The 21,449-nt window shown below is 40.5% G+C and overlaps 2 protein-coding genes and 1 pseudogene across 4 annotated transcripts; 1 reads left to right on the top strand and 2 right to left on the bottom strand.

Annotated features, from left to right (window-relative positions):
- Positions 1–499: 499 nt before the first annotated feature.
- On the bottom strand, positions 500–8,054 carry ilk (integrin-linked kinase). 3 transcript variants are annotated; one of them, XM_026328718.1, is made up of 13 exons: positions 7,900–8,037; positions 7,180–7,341; positions 4,533–4,698; positions 4,345–4,440; positions 4,149–4,245; positions 3,947–4,030; positions 3,777–3,862; positions 3,573–3,682; positions 2,008–2,135; positions 1,742–1,863; positions 1,512–1,611; positions 1,195–1,325; positions 500–1,016 (listed from the first exon to the last, which is right to left on the bottom strand). In XM_026328718.1, exons 2-13 carry the CDS (start codon positions 7,266–7,268, stop codon positions 867–869), a joined length of 1,359 nt encoding a protein of 452 aa, XP_026184503.1. In that variant the 5' UTR covers positions 7,269–7,341; positions 7,900–8,037; the 3' UTR covers positions 500–866. The 3 variants fall into 3 exon arrangements, with proteins under 3 accessions (XP_026184503.1, XP_026184505.1, XP_026184504.1); XM_026328720.2 differs by having other exon boundaries at positions 867–1,016; positions 7,180–7,314; positions 7,900–8,054; XM_026328719.2 differs by having other exon boundaries at positions 867–1,016; positions 7,180–7,338; positions 7,900–8,017.
- Positions 8,055–10,255: 2,201 nt separating this feature from the next.
- timm10b (translocase of inner mitochondrial membrane 10 homolog B (yeast)) lies at positions 10,256–11,816 on the bottom strand. Its single transcript, XM_026328722.1, has 3 exons — positions 11,547–11,816; positions 11,358–11,453; positions 10,256–11,000 (listed from the first exon to the last, which is right to left on the bottom strand). The coding sequence occupies exons 1-3, from the start codon at positions 11,763–11,765 to the stop codon at positions 10,473–10,475; spliced, it is 843 nt and encodes a 280-aa protein (XP_026184507.1). The 5' UTR covers positions 11,766–11,816; the 3' UTR covers positions 10,256–10,472.
- A 596-nt stretch (positions 11,817–12,412) lies between these two features.
- On the top strand, positions 12,413–16,813 carry LOC113143216 (hepatocyte cell adhesion molecule-like; annotated as a pseudogene).
- The last annotated feature ends 4,636 nt before the right edge of the window (positions 16,814–21,449 follow it).

The raw sequence follows: 21,449 nt of genomic DNA, 5'->3' as shown, positions 1-21,449 counted from the left end.
CCTGTCACTTTAACCAGCATAATGAATCCTATTCTCCTTTCATGCTTTCACAATAAGAGCTGCCTCTTCCTGCACCAGATGGTGGTTACAGAGGCTATAAAATAATTTATCACTATAAATTTCCATATATACCTAAGTTACACCCACTCCAATCTACCACCAAATAGGACTTCATGCGCTGGTACAGATTACTGACTCTTTCCTGCACTAAATAGAGCTATTAATCCTATGAATTACAAAGAAACTGTACGTATATTTCATCTGCAAACCATGAGAGCCTCTATATAGTCCTGATCTGGAAAATAACACTTTGATTTACTTTTGCTCACTGGTTAACAACCGAGTCAAAGCTGCTGAAGAAAAACACAAAAAACCCACAAAAAACAAAAAGATTTGGCCAAACATCTCCCAGTAAACAGATTATTGTGTAAACTAAAGCGAGCGTTACGAACATGTTTGACAAATGGAAGATGATGTCTCAAAGTAAAAGAACAAGGTATTGTCATAAATACAAAACATTTATTGCATTGGTTTTTGTCCATGTGTATAAAAGTACTGTTTCTATACACATTCCTTTGGATCTGTTTCTGTCTGAATCATTACTGAATATAATCCACACTGGACTAAAACATTTGCCAATATTTCAGTGTATAGGTTTCATAATAAAACAGCAACATAGGCTAAAAAGCCTTTCTATCGCAAATTTAAATTATAGGAAGAAAGCAATATAATACTTATTGTTTGAAGTGTGTAGCTAAAGTGGTCTCTGACATTATTTACAGTGGATTAGCAGATACATGACTGAAGTGAAGATAAAGAGTGGTTTGATAATGAAAACAAATGTGTAAAAATTGCTGTGAAGGGTTTCATTTGTCTTGCATCTTCTCCAGGATGGGGACGATCATGTCAAACTTAGGTCTCTTGGCCGGATCTTCGTTCATGCAGAGCCTCATCAGTTTACAGATATGAGGTGAAATTCCTGGAGGAATAGTGGGTCGAAGACCCTCAAGAGCCACCTGAGAAATGAGGGGAAGTGGGAGGTGAGACACAAAGTTGTTGGAAATATCCTAAAGAGAGAAATGTGTAAAAGGTTTGGGATGTTTTGGAGTTATGGTGTGTGTGGTGTGTTTAATGTTATATTTCCAAGAAATACATACTGTAGATGTGTCTGTGATAAATCATGTGCTCACTTACCTTCATGCCTATCTCCATCTGTGAGAGGTCAGCAAAGGGGACCTCTCTGGTAACCAGCTCCCACAATAACACAGCAAAGCTCCACATGTCAGCAGATCTTCTGTTGATGTCTTCAGGCTTCTTTTGCAAAGCTGACGGCAAAAGGAACAAGTAAATTCACAAACATATTGGAGTAACTCACAGTAGTTGTTTATATTCTTTAACATGGGGAACTAAACAGATGAAATGGCTGAACTGAGACTAAATTATACAGTATAAATAACTAAAAGTAGGAAGCAAGCAAAAAGGAGAGCAGAGGGGAACAAAGAATTATGTACCTTCAGGGGCCATCCATGCTGGAGAGTACATACGCCCAGGACACTGGAAGGAGAATTTTGCATCTGCCATGCTTATTCTGGCTGTCATGTCCTCATCAATCTGCAAATTAATCACATCCGCTCTTTATTTATCAAACATCTGACTAGTTAATGCATCAAAGGATCACTTTGATTTTGCAATGTCGATCTTTTAGTGTATAAGTGAGGTTGATTGTATAACAGCGTCTTACCATGACATGTTTACTGTTGAGGTGAAGTCGTGAAACCATTGGTTCCAAGGTGTGGAGGAAAGCCATGCCACTTGCGATGTCCAGGGCAAACTTCACTGCTTGGCTCTGGTCGACCACCAGAGCTGAGAAGGATGAAGCAGAAGAAAACAGGAGACAAATAGACAGGAGAGAAAATAAAAAGTATGGTGAAGTGAATATCTTCTATCTTCAGTAGGAATCTTCGACCATAGTCAATTCCTTCTCATACATGTACATAAATTACTTACTAGTGCCCTGGTGGAGTATGTTGTAGAGGGATCCATAGGGCATGTAATGTGTAATGATGATGGGGTGAGGGGATGGAGGTGACTGACAGGCCCCAAGAACAGGCAGAATATTTGGATGAGAAAAGATCCTACAGACATACATATAAATGTAAAAGTCATTTTAAAATGTTTACAAAAATTAAAAAGTAAATAAATATGTATAAAGAGCTCTTTCTTGTCTGATAATGATTTAACAAATTTGCTGTTAGGAGAAAGCCATCAAAACAATAAAATATTCTAAAAACTTGAGAAAACTCCATGTTATCATAGACCAAAATTAGATTATCTGTACTCCATGAAAGCTAATCTGTGGTGTTATTTCACTCTTTCATTATCTGAAGCACTTTTATTTTAGTAATACATGTCAGATTTTATGCTTCCTCTGAACTTTTCACCACACTCATCCCAAGTACTTTTGGGTTGGCATCAGTTCTTAAAGGAAGGCAAGAACTGAAGCACTGAAAGCACCCTGCCTAGTTTATCCTATAGCGTGCTCAGCCTTCCTGGTGGAGGATCACCTTTTGACTTTGCCTATTCAAATATTTTCCTAATTTTTGTCAGATTAAGATTTTTCTTGCAACTGAGGGTCTGACGTTAGTGAGACTTATTAAACTTGATAAGGTTATGTAATATCCTCTATGTTGTGTTTTCTGTCTTACATAATTTTATTCTGTGATTTATGTTCATTCATCATTAGATCTTGGTAGACTATCTAAATATAAGTGATGTGCTTGTGAGTAGCAAATTAAAAATTTTTTCATGCAACACTGTCAATAATGATTCACTGAATGCAGAGGTCCTTCATGAGGCCCTGGTAAACATGTTCTAACATGCTAGTATGAGCTGGGTTTTGGCTCAACAAAATCCTCTTTTTAAATTGTCTGTACATGCATCCAAATAACAAAGGTGCAATTCCATTCATTCCTCCTTTGGGGCAATAATATGGTGCAACAGCTGCTAAAAACATGAGCAAGACTGATACAAGAACATCAACGTGGGTCAATGCAATAACGATAAATAGTTTTCCACATAAAGCTCCATTTTAACGGAGCTTTATGGTGGACTTCATTTCATGCCATAATGAATTTCATTTTTACTGTGAAGGAAGGAGGTTTGAGGAGTTTGTTTTTCGTGCTGCAGAGCAGAACACATCACACAGTAAACAGCTGTCAACAACTGCTTCACCACAAAACCAATTAAAATCCATTTCCTCCACCTCTCACTCCTCTTCTTGTTGCACAAGATTCCTGTGACAGATCCTAAATTCTTTTCGAACACTGAGCAATCACATTCATCCACACACTGGCAATGTGGTTACCAAGACATCACAGCCAGTCTAAATGCTCATTTGGTTCAGATAAAAAGGCTATGAAGCAACACACAAAAAAGAGCAGAACCAAATGTGCAAATAAACCAATTGACCGCATATGAGCCTGTGATGCCCATGCTGTAAATGATATCTCTGTTCTGTGTGCAGACACCAAGAGATAAGGTTTAACCAAAACTACTACTCATGTGTTAATTACCTGAGTTTTGGATGTTCCTCATTGAAGTCTCGGCTCTTCCTGGTTGTCCAGTCTCTCACTTGTAGCACCTTCACCACAATCTCGTCCCCTTGCCACCGACCCTGCCATAACTGCAGAGAGAGCACAGAGGCAAATAAACAACTGAGGAGCTGAAAAGAATGAAAAATGACTGACTCACTGTGGTAAACGCTTTGTCTAACTCACTTCTCCAGACTGGTTTTCGTTGATCTTTGCCAGGAGTGAAAGCTGCTTATAATCAATACCAGCCTGCTTATTGAGAGTACCGTTACCTGAAATAACACAAATATGAATAATCAAACATGCTGAATTGATATGACGATTTCTTTCATTTTTATGAAATAAACGTTACTCACGAGGTCGTGTCCGCATTGTGCCCTTCCAGAAGGTTTCCTTATAGGGGACCTTGGTCATGGTCTGTCCCAATTTCTCTGCTTTTTCTAAGACCAAACATGATGTAACATTACGAAAATAAAGTACTGAAAAACCCATTGGTTACATTCTCTTCACAGAAAATAACCTTTGAGCATGTCAAGATGCCCATAAATGAGCTCTGACCTTGAAGCAGCTGTCTCAGGTGAGACTTGGCCTTGTCCAGAGGTGTCTGTCCATACCTGTTACACATACACACCTGTGCACCACTGGCCACCAAGTCCTAAAAAAGATGCCCAGATTAGAGTTCAAACACACACACCAGGAGCAGTGACCAAGAGGGCCTTGCCAAAATAAGTGGAGTCTCTTTGTTACACTGTACCTCTGCCACTTCGTCTTGGCCCCAGAAGCAGGCGTAGTGGAGTGGTGCGTTTCCATGCTCGTTCACTGTATTGGGATCTGCTTTGCACTGGATCAGCTGCCAGTCATGCGTCACAAAGTTATCACCACAGTAGGTTTTCAGACAACATATGTACACAACACATGCACGGTTGTAACTGTACTGAGTACCTTTGCCACGATGTCTCTGTGTCCATGACTTGCTGCAAGATGTAACGGAGTGTCGTCTCCACGGTTCATCACGTTAATGCGAGCACCCCTCATGATGAGCATGTCAACAACACCGCTCCTTCCTTCCCTGCATGCCCAGTGGAGGGGGCTGAAGCCATGGTCATCTCTAAAACCCAAGTCACAGGAAGAATAAACAGGAAAGAAAGAGACATCAGCATAGTGACATTAAATTCATTAGTTAATGTTTTTGTAAGATGGCAACATTGGGAGGTAAATGCACACAGTACTTCCTCCCTAACAAATACTCTCTGTGTGGTTCTTTCTGACACACAAGTTCTCACACCCACTACCAATCTTTATTTAGACTCAGGCACATGCTTCCTTGCTGTGTCTGCAGCCTCATCTGACGACCAGTGATAAAAATGTGTGTGCAAGCTGGAATGCCTGCTAACATGTGCAGAGACGCACATGCACACACACACACACAGCGAACATAACACTGCTGCAGTCTGCAAGGAGCCAAACTGTCACCTACGTGTGACTGGCCCTCTTCACCCAAGTGAGTCCTTTGCATTAGCAGAACCCCCCCCCCCCCCACGCGAAGGCTTCTTGCAAGTCCCTGCAATGCCACAAACTCTACACTCCACTCCAACAATAAAGTTCAGGAGGGCTTGTACAGCCTGTAGGAAAAGTGCAATGCTGATTTGCACTAGAGTGAAATAGCAGTGGGTCACATTCTCTGTTGGTTCTGATCCAGCACTGCGGACATTAAGTTCACGGTGTGAGGTACAGTGGCCCTGATGTGCAAACATTTCACAAAAAATAAAAACAGTAGGACTTTTTTAGATTTCAGAGTCACTTCACCCACAGTCCATGTCTTTGTCTCAGAGTTATCCACACTCTGTATGTAGTTCTGTATGCAAATAGCTAACCAGGTAACATGCACGAAGAGACACTGTCACTCCTGCTTCTTTCCAGCTGTTATCAGGGTTCAAGCAGTTAAATATATTGATTCTATGACATTAAATTCATGTAATTCAATGAAATGGCCACTTATGATTTCAGTATCTTCTTCAGTTCCTTTAAGTGTTTTAAATTGGCCCAGTTGTCGATTGACATTGGTTCATGGGTTTACAGCAAAAAGTATTTTCTGTAATAGGAAATCGCGCTTTTTTTGGTTTTGTTCAATCTTGCTGTTTTCCTAAATGTATGTGTGTTTTCTGAAACTTGTTTTCCATTCTGCTGTGTTTTCTAAAATGTTGCTGAGTATTCCAATTGTGCTGTTGTGTTTTCTGAGTTATTGCTGCATTTTGTGAAATATTGTTGTGTTTTGTACCTCCAGGCCACCGTACTCACCAAGTTTGTGTGCTATAAAAAGTAACAAGGGGAAAAAAAAAACTGAGGAATGACAGAGTGGAAAAAATACAGTGGAATCCTCAGCTACAGCTTCTCTCCAAGTCTCTCTCTCCATTTTTTTCATGTGTCTTCCTGAGTCACTCAGTCCTGGGGGAGACCTAAAATTGCCTTTAATGTTAGCTTCAATAGACTAACCCTCTAGTTTTGAACCAGAAATGGGGGGTGGATGCATTTCAGTTTCTACTGAGCAACATATTTGCCCACCAACATATGACACATATAACACAGAGCATATTGTTGGGTATTATGAAGGAGGAAACTGGGCCGGTTCACACAGTTGAGTGTCCTCAGGGTAACAGCCAAAGCAGGCCTCCGGCATAATGAGTGGTCTCTCAGATGTTTACGTGGGACTGCAGCTCGCTGCCTGAGGAGCTCTGTCAGCGAGGGCCTGGCCCTGTATGGAGTTGAAAAGAGGAAATGGCCCTGGCAGTTGTGTGGTTGGCTAGTTGCTCTGCAGCCCTCAAAGTTAACGTCAACAAACTGCACATATATGGCTTGGCCCAAGAATGAGATAACCAAGGTCTTTAGCAGTGAGGTCTTCTAGCGTCTGTCAAGCAGGAAAATTATGTAACCAGGCGGACGCACTCCTATAACCTAAACAATTTAAAAAAAAAAAAGAAAATCTAGCAGGGCTGCAACTCATGACCATATAAAATTCATCTGCTGCCTCCCTTTTTAATTATTTAATTATTAAATAATTTTTTAAATGTATAAAATGATCAAAAACGTGAAAAAGATGCTGGTGTGGGATGAGCCTCATGTTATATTTTGCTGCCTTAGTCATTTATGTTACCACAAAATCTGCCCAACACAACCCACTGCTTTTAAATACACACACACTTTTAGAGGATGACATCATAAAAAGCAAGAAGCAAGAAGGGTAAAAAAAAAAAAAAAAAACTGGACTGGAATTACCAAAGCTGGGTGATGCTGAGCAGTATTCAGATTTGCAGAGAAAACACAATATGGAAACTATTTGACCACCTCTAATGCACCAAGGATCACGTTATGCGCGCGCGCGTACACACACACACCAGCACCTACCATACCAAATGTGTTACATTGACACTATTAAGTCCACTACAATAATTAGAGACAGTCCTCCATTTATTCTTACACAGACTTCCCACACTACAGCTGGACTATAAGATCCAACAGCAAACCAAGCCAATCTATCCCCACTGCAGTCACCTTCAAATCTGTGTGTGTGTGTGCAGTCATGTGCACTTACCCTAAGTTCAGATCATTCTCTGTGTTGTCCAACCAGAGGCGAACAGCCACAGAGTTCCCTTCTCGACACTGTGTGAAGATGTCATCCATGGTTTTAGTGCAGGTTGTCTCTCTGGGCTCTTTGCCTTTTCAGTGTCTGTGGAGATCAGGAACATGTAGCCTGCTGAAAGTGTTAAAAGCTGGATGAGTGTTTCCCTCCCAAACAAAGAAAAGTAACTAAAGGGTTGCAGGAATGATTTGCCCTGCACTGTACACCTTCCATGGAGCTGACATATTACTCAGTGTTTTGAGCCTATGCCTATTTGCCTTTGTATGAAATTAACGTCCATAATGAGAAATGAATATGATAAAAAAAAACAAAAAAACATTTCCCCTCAGCTGTGACTGTCAGCAGCGTAATCAAACTGGGTTCTTTCTGCTATAGTTTTTAAACTTTTATTTAAATGACGGACCAATGTCTGTTTAGTTTTATTTTGGTCGATAAGTACAACATAGAAACGAAATTATGGGAAGGCTGTTCAAACTACTTAAATAGCTGTGCGCCCCCATATTTCCCTTTGGCTTTATCTTCCTCTGTGGAGTCGGATGGATCAGCGTGTCGGATCATTTTGACTATTGTTATAAAAGTGAAGTTGGAATCTTCCACAAATCAAGCTCCTATTCACAAACAAAACAAAGAAAACTTCTAAACAAACAAAAAAAATGATTTAAAAACTCTTACCTTCTAAACCTCCGATTTCTTGTCGTCTCCTGGACTTTCGGGGCAGGGATCGGTCGCTGTGAGTCCACGCCCCGCTCCTCAGACCTGGTGCAGGCTACTGGTGAGGAGTTAGAGGAGCTCCGCCACTGGCAGCCGCGTCCCCGGGACACCGGCACGACAGCGCCCCCTGCTGGAGGCAATGCAGAGACGCTTCACCCCCGGGGCACACGTACTGTGGAGGAGAAAACACCTCAACCAGGTGAGGTGACGCAGGGTGGGTACAGGAAATATTGAGATCCTATTCTGTACACATTTCATTGTTTATTCATGTCTTTATTTATTTATTGAAGTCTGTTTGTTTATTTATTGCTACTTAGGCACTTATTTCACCCTACAAACAAGATTTCCCTGACATGTGTCCCTGCCCAAAGGGACATAAAAACAAAACTAATGACAGACATGGCGGCAAACCTTTTTCACTCATTATCTGCTCAGCTGCAGCACCAGTCTACCTGCGGTGACGACGCTAATTCAATCTATATATAAAATATACATTTAATTAATAGTAAATAAGTAAACTTGTCTAGGCTTTTAAAATTTTCAGACTAAGACAGGAAGCAGATGTTTTGATGTTTCATAGTAGAAAAAGTAGATATGTTGTTATATATAAGGATAATGGTGTCTCTGTTTTGTTCTGTCCATCTATATTTAATTAATTTGATCATTTAAACGTGTCAAAAATGTCTTCAGTCAAAAAGTGTGTATAGTTAAAAATAACTAATCAGCGCCCCCTGGTGGTCAAACTATGCAATAGCAACACTTTAAATTAAATCACTAACTAGCCTTTATGTTTTATTGATACTAAATAGCGAAAATATTTTTCCAGAGAAGTTACAACTGTAGGAAAATCATGTTTATATAGTAAAACAAATTATACCATAGGAATTTCATTGAGCTTTTTCAGTTTAGGTCCAGGAATTCTCTGGTTGTTAAAAAAGGGGTCAATATGTGAAGCCAACCCATCAAGACAGTTCCAGGTTAGTTTATATACTGTATGCTTTCTACTGCATAACTGGTCAGTACACTCACTGAAAGGTGATAATTTACCTTATTTTGTTACCAGTTCAGTAAAGTTCCATGCAGCAAATCTGTAAAAGAGAAACTGTTGCAAAATGTATTTTTAGGAAAATAATTAGTACACAGGCCTCTATGTAATTACCAAACCTGTTTTCTCCAACAGCTGGTCCCTAAAAGACACTGTAAATCGCATCAGTTCTGACTCCACAGCAACATGGGAGCTTACATGCCCAACTACTGCATGACCATATTGTCCAAATAGAACACTGATGGCAGGAACAAATCATTTTCAAACTTTGCCTGAAGAAGACCAATTTCTTCCGTAATCGTCAACTGTCTCAGCAGTTCCCTGACAAGTTTCTCTGATTACAAGATTGTGGTCAAGGAATGAATCCACTGGGAACGCTGTTTTAAAATGGCGTATCATGGCTTTGCTGCTGGATTAGAGTCTATAACATGCACAGTACAAAGACAGGAAATGATGGGTGGAGAACGAGGTGATGACATGTGACCGAGGTCATGAACTGGATTCACACCCAAAACAGTGAGAGGATGTGGCATATGGCCACTGCAGCAGGCTGGCCTTTAATGTTCACATACAACATACAACATGAAAAAGATAACCAATTTATTTTTATAATTGAAGATTATCTTATCTTGGCATTTGCATTTACTGTGTCACCTCATAAAACAATTATCGGGAATGAGTGTGTTTAAAGTATCACTAGACTGAGCCTTCCTGGTCCCAGGAGCCCAGACTGAAGTCCAAATATGATCATGCCTCCACAATTTGGGCTCCAGCCTGAGGATTGACCAATGCTGCCATCACTAAAATCACTTTGCAACTGTGCACGTGCAAATACACACACACACACACACACAGTGACAAGTTCACTCATGTTTTTGTCTCTTATCACACACAAAAAAAATTCACTTGGGATTATAATGTTACTGTATTTTGTCATAATTTCTGACACACTTTGCAATATTGTCAGAAATTATAATATAACCTCTATATATACAGTCACTGGGGACCGCAGGATTCCATTTATATACGTATATATATGTATAATTTCTATTAGAAGTAACATCTCAACCATAGCAGTTACTCCTAATGAAACTTTTTCAGAGTTGAAAAACACAAAAAATCTAAATTAAAAAAAAAAAAAAAAAAAAAAAATCAGTATAAGTTACCAGAGGCTGAAGTGAAATCTTCAAGTTGCTTATTTTGTAGTAGTAAAACAGTGAAAAACCTAAAACATTAGTAATTTATACAATTACAATGACAAACATGCCAGAAAAGGTCATATGATGTGATGGTATCATATATAACAGTTGTACACTGTTACTTTTTATTTTATAACTTTAATAAAATATTCTTTACTGCAATACACAGAACAGCATCACACTGGGGACTGCCCATGATGAGCTACTCATCAGATCTGGGTTGTTTGTGAGGTGATTCAGAGTCGTATCTAACAGTTTGACCACCAGAGATAGACCCAGACTGGGCGTCATTACTGGCCCGATAGAGGGGAAACCTCTGGGGCTCTCTCTTGGCCCGACAGGTGCTCTGTGGATTTAGACACTGTGGGCAGCTGAGGAAATCCTGCTGTTTGAGATGGTCCACTGCCAGTGTTACTAAGCACTGAAGGATTTACTGTTTCAGCCACAGGTGTGAGCGGCGTGGAAGTTGAAAATTTGACTTCTGTGGCTTTTGTAGACCCTGATCCAACAGCATCCAGTTTAACTGGAATGTCCAACACTGCTGAGCTCAAAACTGAACCATGTGTCTCTGGTCCAACATCAGATGTTAACAGTCCAGGTACCTGTGGGGTAGGAGATAAGGTGGTGGGGGTTTGAGATGCTAATGAGGCCTCTGTGACAGGAGCTGCTGCCTCTGCAGCCTTGGCATTTTCTGCAGCCTTGCTCTCCATTTCCTCCATCCGGCGCTGCACCATCCGTGGCATCAGCTGCACGTAGGTGCCCATCAGGCGGTGGTTAGAGCGAATCAGCTTCCCCGCACAGCTGTCCACACAGCGCTCCTGGCAACAGCAATCAGGGGTGAAGAGAGCTTACCTCACATCTATGTGTTCATCATACACAGGGTGGCCTGAGCTATGAAGGATGCCTTTCCACTCATGCTCTGGGGTGATTTTCTATTGTTTGGACCCTTGGTAGCGATCAATGAGACTCTTAAAGCTACAGCATGCATGATATGTTAAACATTAAGGTGCAATATCACACATGGATGTGCAGTTTAGGTGTCCATATACTTTTAGCCATGTGACAGAAACAGCAGAGACAAAAAGGTGATCAGACAGCAGGACAAAACAATCTCAACCTGGTTTCTAAATGCACTGATCTGTAATGTTTGTAATTATAGTTTACAGTCATTGTACCTCGTCCATGGTGAGATTTCTGTAGTTGAAGTTGCTACTGCATCGCTGGAAGCAGATTTCAGTCATGCGGTTGTAAACCAGAAGGAAATCCCGCAGCTGTAGGAGACACAATCAGTCAAACTCCCCATCAAACTGCTGTTTATGTGCAAATAAAGCCAGCGTCACTAACGTGATCCGAACAACACTCACATTTCTCAGCTGTTGATCCGGATCCATCGTGACTCCGTCCGCAAGTATCGACGGCTCAGCTAAAATGCTAACATGGACCAGATCAGTCAAATATGGGCCTAATGGACTCTTCGCAGCCGGAAGTGAACGGACACACAAACGGCGCCCACCTGGCAGCTCTGACCGTACACAAGCACAAATGATCCAGGTGATGGTGACTGGGTTAGAGGAGCATGACATTCACATGCACGGCGCCATGTTTGTAACGAAGATCGTCTACACTTGAGAAGGCTTCACTCCGTGATCTGAAAAAAAAAAAAACATTTCCGGTGTGCAAACCAGGATGTTAAGCTTGTAGTCTTATAAAATACATGATGTTTCCGTTTCCCTCTGGTTTTCAAAAACCTAAAATAAAAAAACGTTTTAAACATATATAACAAAAAATATAAAAAAAATGTGCTAATTCATCTGCTGCTTATTTTATACATCTTTAATTATCTGTTTCTAAAACAAATAGTATGTAGACTGCCTAAAGGACGAATTCCAGTTTTGGAAACACTGACTATAAGCAAAATTTTATTCTATTTGTTCCAGTGAATATTAGTTTGTACACAAGAAACATCAATGTGTCAGTTGTCATCATATTTACTGAATCAATTCCTGCTTCAGTATACATATACATACAGCTACAGCTTTTGCTTTGTTTATGAACAAATTACACATTATAATAATTGTTACAAATAAGAAAATAAAGATAACAAAACATACAAAATGGACAGCGAGACACACACACACACAAACACACACAAACATACACACAGAGAGTGTTGTCCTGTTTCTACAGTGGCCTCAGAGAACAACACATGCTCAGTCCCAGCAGCGCCTGAATGACCGACTGTGTCCTCCATCCTGCCCAGTGTCACAAATTATGCTGCTTGTCTGGAAGGAAAACAAAGCTTGAGATCCAAGATGAAGGCAGAAGTCAAAATAATTTCCAAGGTTTTATTGCTCATGTTTTTTGATTTCTTCAATTCAGGTAAGTTACATTTCTACTTTAGAATTTGATTTAAAATTGCTTTACAATTAGCTGCTGCTGTTCCCTATCAAGTTGAGGATCTGCTAAATAGATCACAGCTTTGCCTAACAATGGTCTGATGTTTCACTAACATGATGACAAAACTGTCTTTAAAAGACTGGGTGAAGATTAAGATCATGCATAGTTTGCTTGCAGCCTGATCACTGTTTTGTAATAACTAGTGAAAACAAAAGTATGAGGAATAAAAAAAAAATCAATTTGCAAATATTATTTTGAAAATATTTTTTTCTCCTCACTGGGTTAACTCGATAGTGATTTTAAAGCTGCATTTCTATTTCAAATACAATTACAATACACAAAGCTCTTGTGTTAAACTTTGTGGTGATTTGCATCATATTGTAACGTGCTCAACATGACCACATGATGAAAGTATCAGAAAACAGAGTTAAATTGTCAACATTCTAAAAACTAAACATTATAGACTTCACAAAAGTAGTATTTGTTGTTGGCATACTGGATTGCGTCAGATTGTGTGGGTGCTTTTACAGTATTGCGCCCACCCTTTAGTAATGCCTGCAGGCTGTACCAAAGCCAGTGTTTTCACATGTTTAGCTATTTTCAACGGTGGCTGTATCTCGTCACTGTTCTTCTATTGTTATGGCTAGCAGCAGAGTCACTGTGCTTCTCTGTTTTTGCACAGCTAGCATGGCATCTGGATTTTTCCCAGTGCTCTTTTCATGAACTGCCAAGAAGGAAATTTGGACAAACAATCCCCACTTTTGTTGGCTCATTCTTGCCCATCCCAAGCCGTTACCATGGAAATGTGTATCTACCGTGTAAACTGGCTCCAGTATCCTGCAGTGATGGGGTGTTATGCCCACACTAACCATGAGTAAACTACTGTATCATGAACTTTAGTTCTAAAGAGGAGAGGGACCTTCCGTGTTTTTATCAGCGCTCAGTTCAAAAGCCTGCATCTCTAATGGTATCGGGGTGCAGTAGTGCCTGTGGAATGGGCAGCTTGCACATCTGGACAGGCACCATCAATGCTGAAGACATATCCAGGTTTATATGCTCCCATCCAGACAATGTCTTTTTCAAGGAAGGCCTTGCATATTTCAGCAGGACAATGCTAAACATCTATGATCTACATCTGACAACAGCATGGCTTTGTGGTAGAAGAGTCAGGGTGCTGAACTGACCTGCCTGCAGTCCAGACCTTTCACCAATTTCAAAATTACCTTATTTTTTTCTCAGTTTAAACATTTGATATGTTTTCTATGTTCTATTGAGAATAAAAATATTATGAGATTTGCAAATCATTGCATTCTGTTTTTATGTAGATTTTACATTGCGTCCCAGCTTTCTTGGAATTGTAATACAGGGACCTCCTTTCTGTGTGTCTGTCCACAGGTGAGGTGCTGGCAGTGAACATGACTATCCCTAACACTCTTATCAGAGGTACAGTAGGAGGGGAGGCCCTTTTCTCTGTGCGCTACAGTAGTTTCAGCCCTGACCTGCCAGTTATCAAGTGGCAGCTTAAGAGGGAAAAGTCTGTCACTATTGTCCAGTCGATTGGAACCGACATCATCGGGACCCCAAGGCCCGAGTATCGTGACCGCATCCTTGTATTTGAGAACGGAACACTGCTCCTCCACAACCTCAGACTGTCTGATGATGGGACTTATGATGTGGAGATCTCCATCACAGATGACACCTTTACAGGAGAGGGCACCATCACACTCACTGTAGATGGTAGGAAGACAAGAGCTATTACTCTATTGGTCTGTACAATCAAGTCTCATCCTCTTTAGTCTGCATTTGCATCTTGGGAAACATACATCTCTCACTGACTTAGACTTATGTACAACTTAAGTTAACTTAAGTCCTAATTTTGATGACTGATGAGTTGAATCACATTTAAACACTCTTGACTGATGGACAACCAAAAGATCACACTGTCTGAGGCCTCAGTCTTGCAGAGGACATATCTACACAAAGACAAGTCTTTTCACTTTGGCTGACACGACCTTTGCTCAGGCTTAGGTAGGTGGAGCTATGCTGCAAATTATATACAGGCGCTGGATTCCATATATCAATAGCTGTGCTCAATTTGTCTCTGCTGGCATTTAGTTTATTATGCAGGAGACAGGGAAGTCCTGTTAATTGCAGTGCAAGGTGACTCATAAGGGTAACAGGTATGGTAATGTGCTATATGTTTTTGTTCGGGCTTGTGAAATGTTGTTTTTGAAATTGTTGTTTGATCAAATGTGTTTTAAACCTCAGTGTTGCCATACATATTGCATCAAACATAGAGAACAATGTGATCGCTGTTGTTTTTCATCTATTTGCATGTTTAAAACTATTATATCTACTATCACCCATTTCCAGAACTTATATCCAGGCCTTACATCCATATGGAGTCTTCATCAGTACTGGAGCTTAGCGAAAACATTGTCCTCAACTGCTCCCATGAAAATGGAACCAGGACTTCATACAAGTGGTTCAAAGGTGGAAAGCCACTGACCAATGAGACACGATTCGTCCTGTCACCTGACCAAAAGCTCTTGACCATCACACGGGTGTTGATGACAGACGATGACATTTACAGCTGCACAGTGGAGAATCCTGTGGGCAGCATAACAAGTCTGCCAATCAAACTGACTGTCTACAGTATGTCAAGCTGTTTTTGTTATCACTGTAGTGCTAACCAGATCCATCCAAACTCAAAGCTGGACCCATCAATATCAGTGGGCAGGCACAGCTTGCTATTGATTTTTATAACCTAAAAACATTGGTAAACAATGTTTTATAACACCTCGTAGTCTACAACATGTTGCAATTTCAAACATTTTTATACCACTGTTGTTTCATGAACAATAGATATTTTTGTTATTTTTATATAAAACCTGCTATTTAAAAAGTATTTTAAGATGTCAATAAAGTAGATGGATGTATACTGTACCTATGAGATGGGCGGGCCCAGAAATTAGTTTGGGCAGGCACGGGTCCCAGAGACCCGCCCATAACGACAGGTATGGTGCTAATGGAAGTTAAACATGTTATTGACATAATGATATAAGCAGTGGAAAAAATCAGTCAGTCTTTTGTTACAACCTTCTAAGTTGACTAAAAACAAGCTAGTGTCTCTGTGAAGCTTTAAGCTAAATGCTAACATGTTCATCTTATTAACATCTGATTTTGGTGTCCCAGCATACTAACATTTGCTAATTGGCTAATTGCTGATGTAGTCTGTGGCATGTTCTGGTGTACCTGTCCTCCATAATTGTTCCTGGAAGGCCAGACAAAACAACTGGGGCTGATCCTCCTGCATCTTCCCATGTTGCTCTGTTCACTTTTAATCCTGACGAGTTGTAATCTTGCATATCCCACCAGAAAGAAGTTCGCTCTATATCATCCTTTCCACTGGAGGCATCTTCCTCCTCATCACCTTGGTAACAGTATGCGCCTGTTGGACGCCTTCCAAAAAGTAATAATTGCTAGTAGGCTTTAAATCAATTCTAAATAGGAAGAGAAAGACAGCTTCTTGTCTGCAAATAAAAATAGCATAACTTTAAAGCGATGATGCCATTTTATCTTCATTAGGCCGAGACATCCACCTAGAAAACCTCTCTCCAGGTTTTATAGCAACTCTCATCGTGCACAAATCACTCACACAGGTACAGTAGTGTAATCCACTATTATTATATTATATATATATATATACAGTACATACTAATATTCTGTTATGTGAATACAAGAAATGATCACCTAATCTAAAATTAGAACAAAATAAAATTAACCCAATGGAGAAATTATGAATAACAGTCCAATGTTTTTTGCTTTACCACAGATGATGTGCATCCAAAAACAACCAAGCATAATGGAGTAAATGCAGTAACTTCACTTTACATCCTGCAGCAAAAGGTATCTCTCATTACCACTCTGGTTTTATTTCATTTAGTAGCCTTTTCTGCAGTATACTGAATAGACTTGGGATGGATTTTGGCTGAAGTTGCCCTGTTTTGCAGGATCCTTCCATGGATGATTCATCCAGCAACAGCATTGGATCTCTGTCTGAACCTGAGAACCCACCATGCTACAGTTCTCCCAAGTACACTGAAGGTTTTACCCAACCTACAAGGTCCCCTGCCTGCTCCTCCATTAGGTGCACCTGAAACCCCCACAATTTTAATCTCTTCACCTTGCAACAAACAGGAGGTCAGACTGTGTACTGCTCCTGATGGCAACTTCTTGCACATTCATCTGGAGTGTGTGAATGCTCTCAGACTTTTTACAATAATGCCATTTCTGTGTGATATTTTCATTTTCTGAAGTGAAATTAAATAGTTGTTGCTTTTAAGGCTAAAAGTACAGTCTCTCCAGAAATATGAAGGTACTATATCAGATCATTTCAGAAGTTTTTAAAGGGGTTAAAGTCTGTATAAGGGTTCACAATGCACCAACTTCGTTGTTGGTTACTGGAAGTCCATCCATTATCTATACCCTCTTATTCCTATTTAGGGTCACAGGGATCTGCTGGAGCCTATCCCAGCTCTCTTTGGGTGAAAGGCAGGGGTACACCCTGGACAGGTCACCAGTCCATCACAGGGCCACATAGAGACAAACAACCTCACACACTCACACTCACTCCTATGGGCAATTTAGAGTCACCAATCAACCTGACATACATGTTTTTGGACTGTGGGAGGAAACCAGAGTACCTGGAGAAAACCCACACAAGCACAGGGAGAACATGCAAACTCCACACAGAAAGGTCCCTGCTGGGTTGCGAACCGGGGTCCTTCTTGCTGTGAGGCAAGAGTGTTAACCACTAGTCAACTGGAAGTACAAATTTTGAAATTTGAGGAAATGCAAGGAGCCTTCATGAAGCTGAGGTGGGGTTGGTATGATTCAACACACAATCTATCAATCACCCAACATCACCAGGTGTTCTTGGTGAAAGCTGAACAGATTGTAGAAATAAACGCAGTCTAAGGCATTTTTATTCAATGATTATGCCAATTTCTACTTTAAAAGATAAGAGCTGTGGAAGGAAACCAGAGCACCCAGAGAAAACCCATGCAGGTCATACTCACTGCACACAAAGACCCAGGTTCAAACAGGAGAGGGGGTGGGCGCAGAATGAGAGAAGGGAGACAAATAAGGAGAACAGGGGAAAAGGGGTGAAGAAAATGTAAAAAGGGGATATGGGGAGAAAAAAAAGGGGTAAAGATAATAGAGAGAGGACAACAAAGCGAGAGAAGAGACGGTCATGGTCACTTGTCTGAGGAACAGCACAGGTTGGAGGAAAAGAGTCTTTTCCACACAGGAATCTGGTTGGTTCTTGCAGTCTTCTCCTTCTCTTGTGTTGTCTGGTCCATTTTAAAAAAAGAAAAAACATTTGAATACAAAACTAACAATCAAAGAAAAACTCTCTTCCACAGAGACAGCTTCTTCTTGGTGCCATGGCCTCTTGCTGTCTCTCGTTTATTGCGGGGCTCCAAACCTTCCTGAGCGACAATCCTTCTGTGGAATGTAGCACCTCGTCCTGTGAGGAAGGATTTCATGGTTGAAACTGCTCCTGCCAAAGTCTTCTCTGCTGCTGTGTCCGATGACACTCGGCAGCCGGCAGGAGCAGTGGTGCTGGAGGATCTTTGTGTCCTGGCTAACAGGACAAAGTTGACTTCGTTTAGCACTGCAGCCTCTATCTCGTTGATAAATTCAGATGAAACTGTCACAGGGATGTCTGTACCGACAATGTTTGTGACAGTCTGCCTGAAGGAGCTTTCTAAAGAGCTCTGGATGCTACATTTGAAAGACTCCTCAAGGTGCAGTGAAGATGTTGCAGGTAAATGGGGGACTGATTTCAGGATGATTTTCATGATGGCGTCTGAGATAAATTTGACAATATCCAGGCACATGTTTAGCAGCTGAACTTTCACGTCTCGGTTGTATATCCCTTCACTTAGTTCTCTAAATTGTCTAAAAATTAAAGAACAGAAACAGGGTCAGAGAAACACACAAATGTAAATATATTCACAAAAAAGCTGCTACAGGTTCAACAGCATAAAGTATAACTTACTCTTGTGAAGCTCTGAAGTACTGATGTTATTATTGGAACAAGGCTGAATTTCAGCTGAAGATGCTGGTCTGCTGCTGCTTCATTTTCCTCTTGGAAAAATTCAATATATCCATTCTCTCTATCATCCTCTGAGTGTACTGGAGGTATATATATTTCCATGACCTGATCTTCATCTGCCTCTGCAGTTTTGGTATCAAGACTCTCTTCTAACAGTTCCTGATCATCAAAGGTCCATTGGTCCTCAGGTGTAGTGTTGTGCTCTTCTTTCTGGTCCTTTTTAGAAGAACAACAACCAAACGTAAGTAAAAACGTCCTCTAAGAGTAAAAACATTCACTGACAATAGGTAAATGTGATGCCTCAATAGACTAAACTGAACTCACAGTTCATCTGTCTTGGTCTTAATGTTTAGTCATTTTTACCTTCAGAGGACTGGAGATCAGGTTGACTTCAGAAGATTGTCTTTGTCTGTGCTCTGACACTTTCTTATTCTGTTTTCTGGTAAACACTTTCTTCCATCCCTGTTTCATCTTTCTGGCAAAGGTCCTCCTGGATGGTCTTGTTGTCTTTTGGACAGGATCAGTGGTCTCTAGTGTGCTGTCCTGATATCTAGCTCAATTACTTTGGAGACAATTCTGTTTGCTTCCTCCAAGATGGGTGTAGTGATATCTGAAGTGGAACTTTCTTCATCAATACCCTGAGTGAATTAACCTCAGAGATATCTGCCATTGGGGTCTCCTCAGCTGTGGCTGAAGAGCTGTTGGATGTGACATCTTCATCCTGTGGATCCTCTTCAGCAAACATTCGACGTTGTTTGAAAAACTATCAGATACTCATCTATTTTTTTGCTGGGTGTAATCACCAGAGGACTCATCAAGCTTGTGGTCGTCTTCTTCCCAGATCTGGATTAACTGCATCAGCTCTTCAATATCTCATGCAGCCTTTTTAAAGATTTCTGTGAAAAGGATGTCTAACTCATCTATATTCTGTGTGTCCTGGTCCATGGTCCTTGAAGTTGTATTCTAGTGCAGAAGCACAAACATATCAGTAAAAATATAACTGATCTTTAACAAAAAAATTCAGTCACCTTTATGTTTTTAAATTGTGCAGGTTAACCTAACATCCTGCTGATCCTTTTGGAAAGGGCTTTTAACCTGCTTACCTGTCTATCTCCAATCAAGTTCAGATAAGATGATTAATCTTGCTTTGTGTCTTCTGTTCTTTTCTTTTGTCTTTTTTGAGCTCTCTTTTCTGGTTCTGTTTTCTCCACGTATCTGCAGGTTGGTCCAGATAGTATGTTCACTGTAGAGACTAAACATAAACTGAACTCTGATCTAATCAGAATCTCCTGTGTCCTGATCAAAGTGTCACAATCGGGGGGTTTTATTATTAAAAGGATCAAAAGATACTCTCACTCTGGTAACTCAGTGCAGGGGCTGACTTTATTCAGAAAACAAAACAAGGAACAAGGGCTTAAGACTCGGTGAAACAGGAACTAAGGACAAAACAACATGAACGAAGAGGACACGGCACGAAGGTCTGGGTCACACGCGCTTTCGGGGACACACTAGACTAACAAAAACACGAACAGGGACTCAGGTACAGAGCGTAAAGCCTGGGTCACACATCAGGCTCCACAAACACAGACTCGAAGGGACAGAACATAAAGCCTGGGTCACACACACACTCGGGGACACATCAGGCTACACAGACACATAAACGTAGACTCGGAGGAACAGAGCACAAAGACACAAACACAAGACATGGTGAGGCAACTTAGAAGATACACACAGAGAGAAAGGGCTACTTAACTAAACAAGGTGATCCACAAACAAAATCCAAAAGGGAAAAATCCTGGCAAAGCTAGAACAAAAACTGGCAATGTCGGACAACATTTAACTAACGACCTGACTGTGGGAGAAGGAGGGGTATATAACAAAGAGGGTAAAACAAGACACAGGTGAAACAAATCAAAATGCTTCAGGTCAAGGTAAAACGAACAGAAAATCTGGATCCTGCAAGATCCTTCATATTAAAACTCCAAGACAGTAAGTCCAGACACGGATCATGACACAAAGTCCTTGAGTCATGTCAAGACATAGATGACATTGTCTCAGAACGAGGACATAATTTGTTAAAGAATTACATTTAAAAAAAAATGCACATTAAGTATCTACAGTTTTCAGAAGTACTACAATGTTTATCTCTTGTACTGAAATAGAACGACAAAGTAGAAGAAAGTGGAAATACTGCACAAGAAAAAAAAATTGCACATATATACCTGTACAGTAAATGAGTAAAAGTAGTAAATTAAATTTCACTACTGTGAGGCTGAGTCCCCCATCTCATTTCTGTACAGTACAAATGAGCATGTGTGTTTGTGTGTGTGTGTGTTTTACTACCACAGATTGTAAAGATAGCACTGGTGCACTTTGTGTGGTCTGGTATGCACAGTTTATCATGGTTAATTAATTCACATACACACACAGGTTCTTCCCCACTTTCCCACATAACAATGTGTATGTATTAGCTGACAGTGTTTACATCCAGATCTTAGATCAGTTCTGTTCCAAGGAAGATGTCTTAACCAAAACTGACATTTGTCGGAGTTTACCCTCTGTCCCCCTACTGTCTTCGCTGTAAAATGTGATGCTGTTAGGCCCTGAAACATCCAAAGTGACTAATCTTCAGCAATGAAGCCCTTAAAAGGAAGTTTTCACTGCCACAATCATACATCAGAGACTCAGCTTTATCAGATTTTTTGATGTTGAGGTATTCATGTGATGTAATGGGGTGTTTTTGTTA

This window comes from Mastacembelus armatus, chromosome 14 (assembly GCF_900324485.2).
Source record: "Mastacembelus armatus chromosome 14, fMasArm1.2, whole genome shotgun sequence".
NCBI lineage: Eukaryota > Metazoa > Chordata > Actinopteri > Synbranchiformes > Mastacembelidae > Mastacembelus > Mastacembelus armatus.
Note: the sequence above shows the minus strand (reverse complement) of the source record. Positions and strands in the feature narration are given on the sequence as shown.

What these genes read in the sequence shown, in the direction of transcription:
- timm10b (XM_026328722.1), bottom strand. Translation starts at nt 11,765, where the DNA reads ATGTCATGCTCCTCTAACCCAGTCACCATCACCTGGATCATTTGTGCT. An exon ending in CGGATCAACAGCTGAGAAAT is followed by an intron (nt 11,454 to 11,546) that starts GTGAGTGTTGTT and finishes TGTCTCCTACAG; the next exon opens with CTGCGGGATTTCCTTCTGGT. An exon ending in GAAATCTCACCATGGACGAG is followed by an intron (nt 11,001 to 11,357) that starts GTACAATGACTG and finishes TGCTGTTGCCAG; the next exon opens with GAGCGCTGTGTGGACAGCTG.
- ilk (XM_026328720.2), bottom strand. Translation starts at nt 7,268, where the DNA reads ATGGATGACATCTTCACACAGTGTCGAGAAGGGAACTCTGTGGCTGTT. An exon ending in ACAGAGACATCGTGGCAAAG is followed by an intron (nt 4,441 to 4,532) that starts GTACTCAGTACA and finishes CATGACTGGCAG; the next exon opens with CTGATCCAGTGCAAAGCAGA. An exon ending in GCCAAGACGAAGTGGCAGAG is followed by an intron (nt 4,246 to 4,344) that starts GTACAGTGTAAC and finishes CATCTTTTTTAG; the next exon opens with GACTTGGTGGCCAGTGGTGC.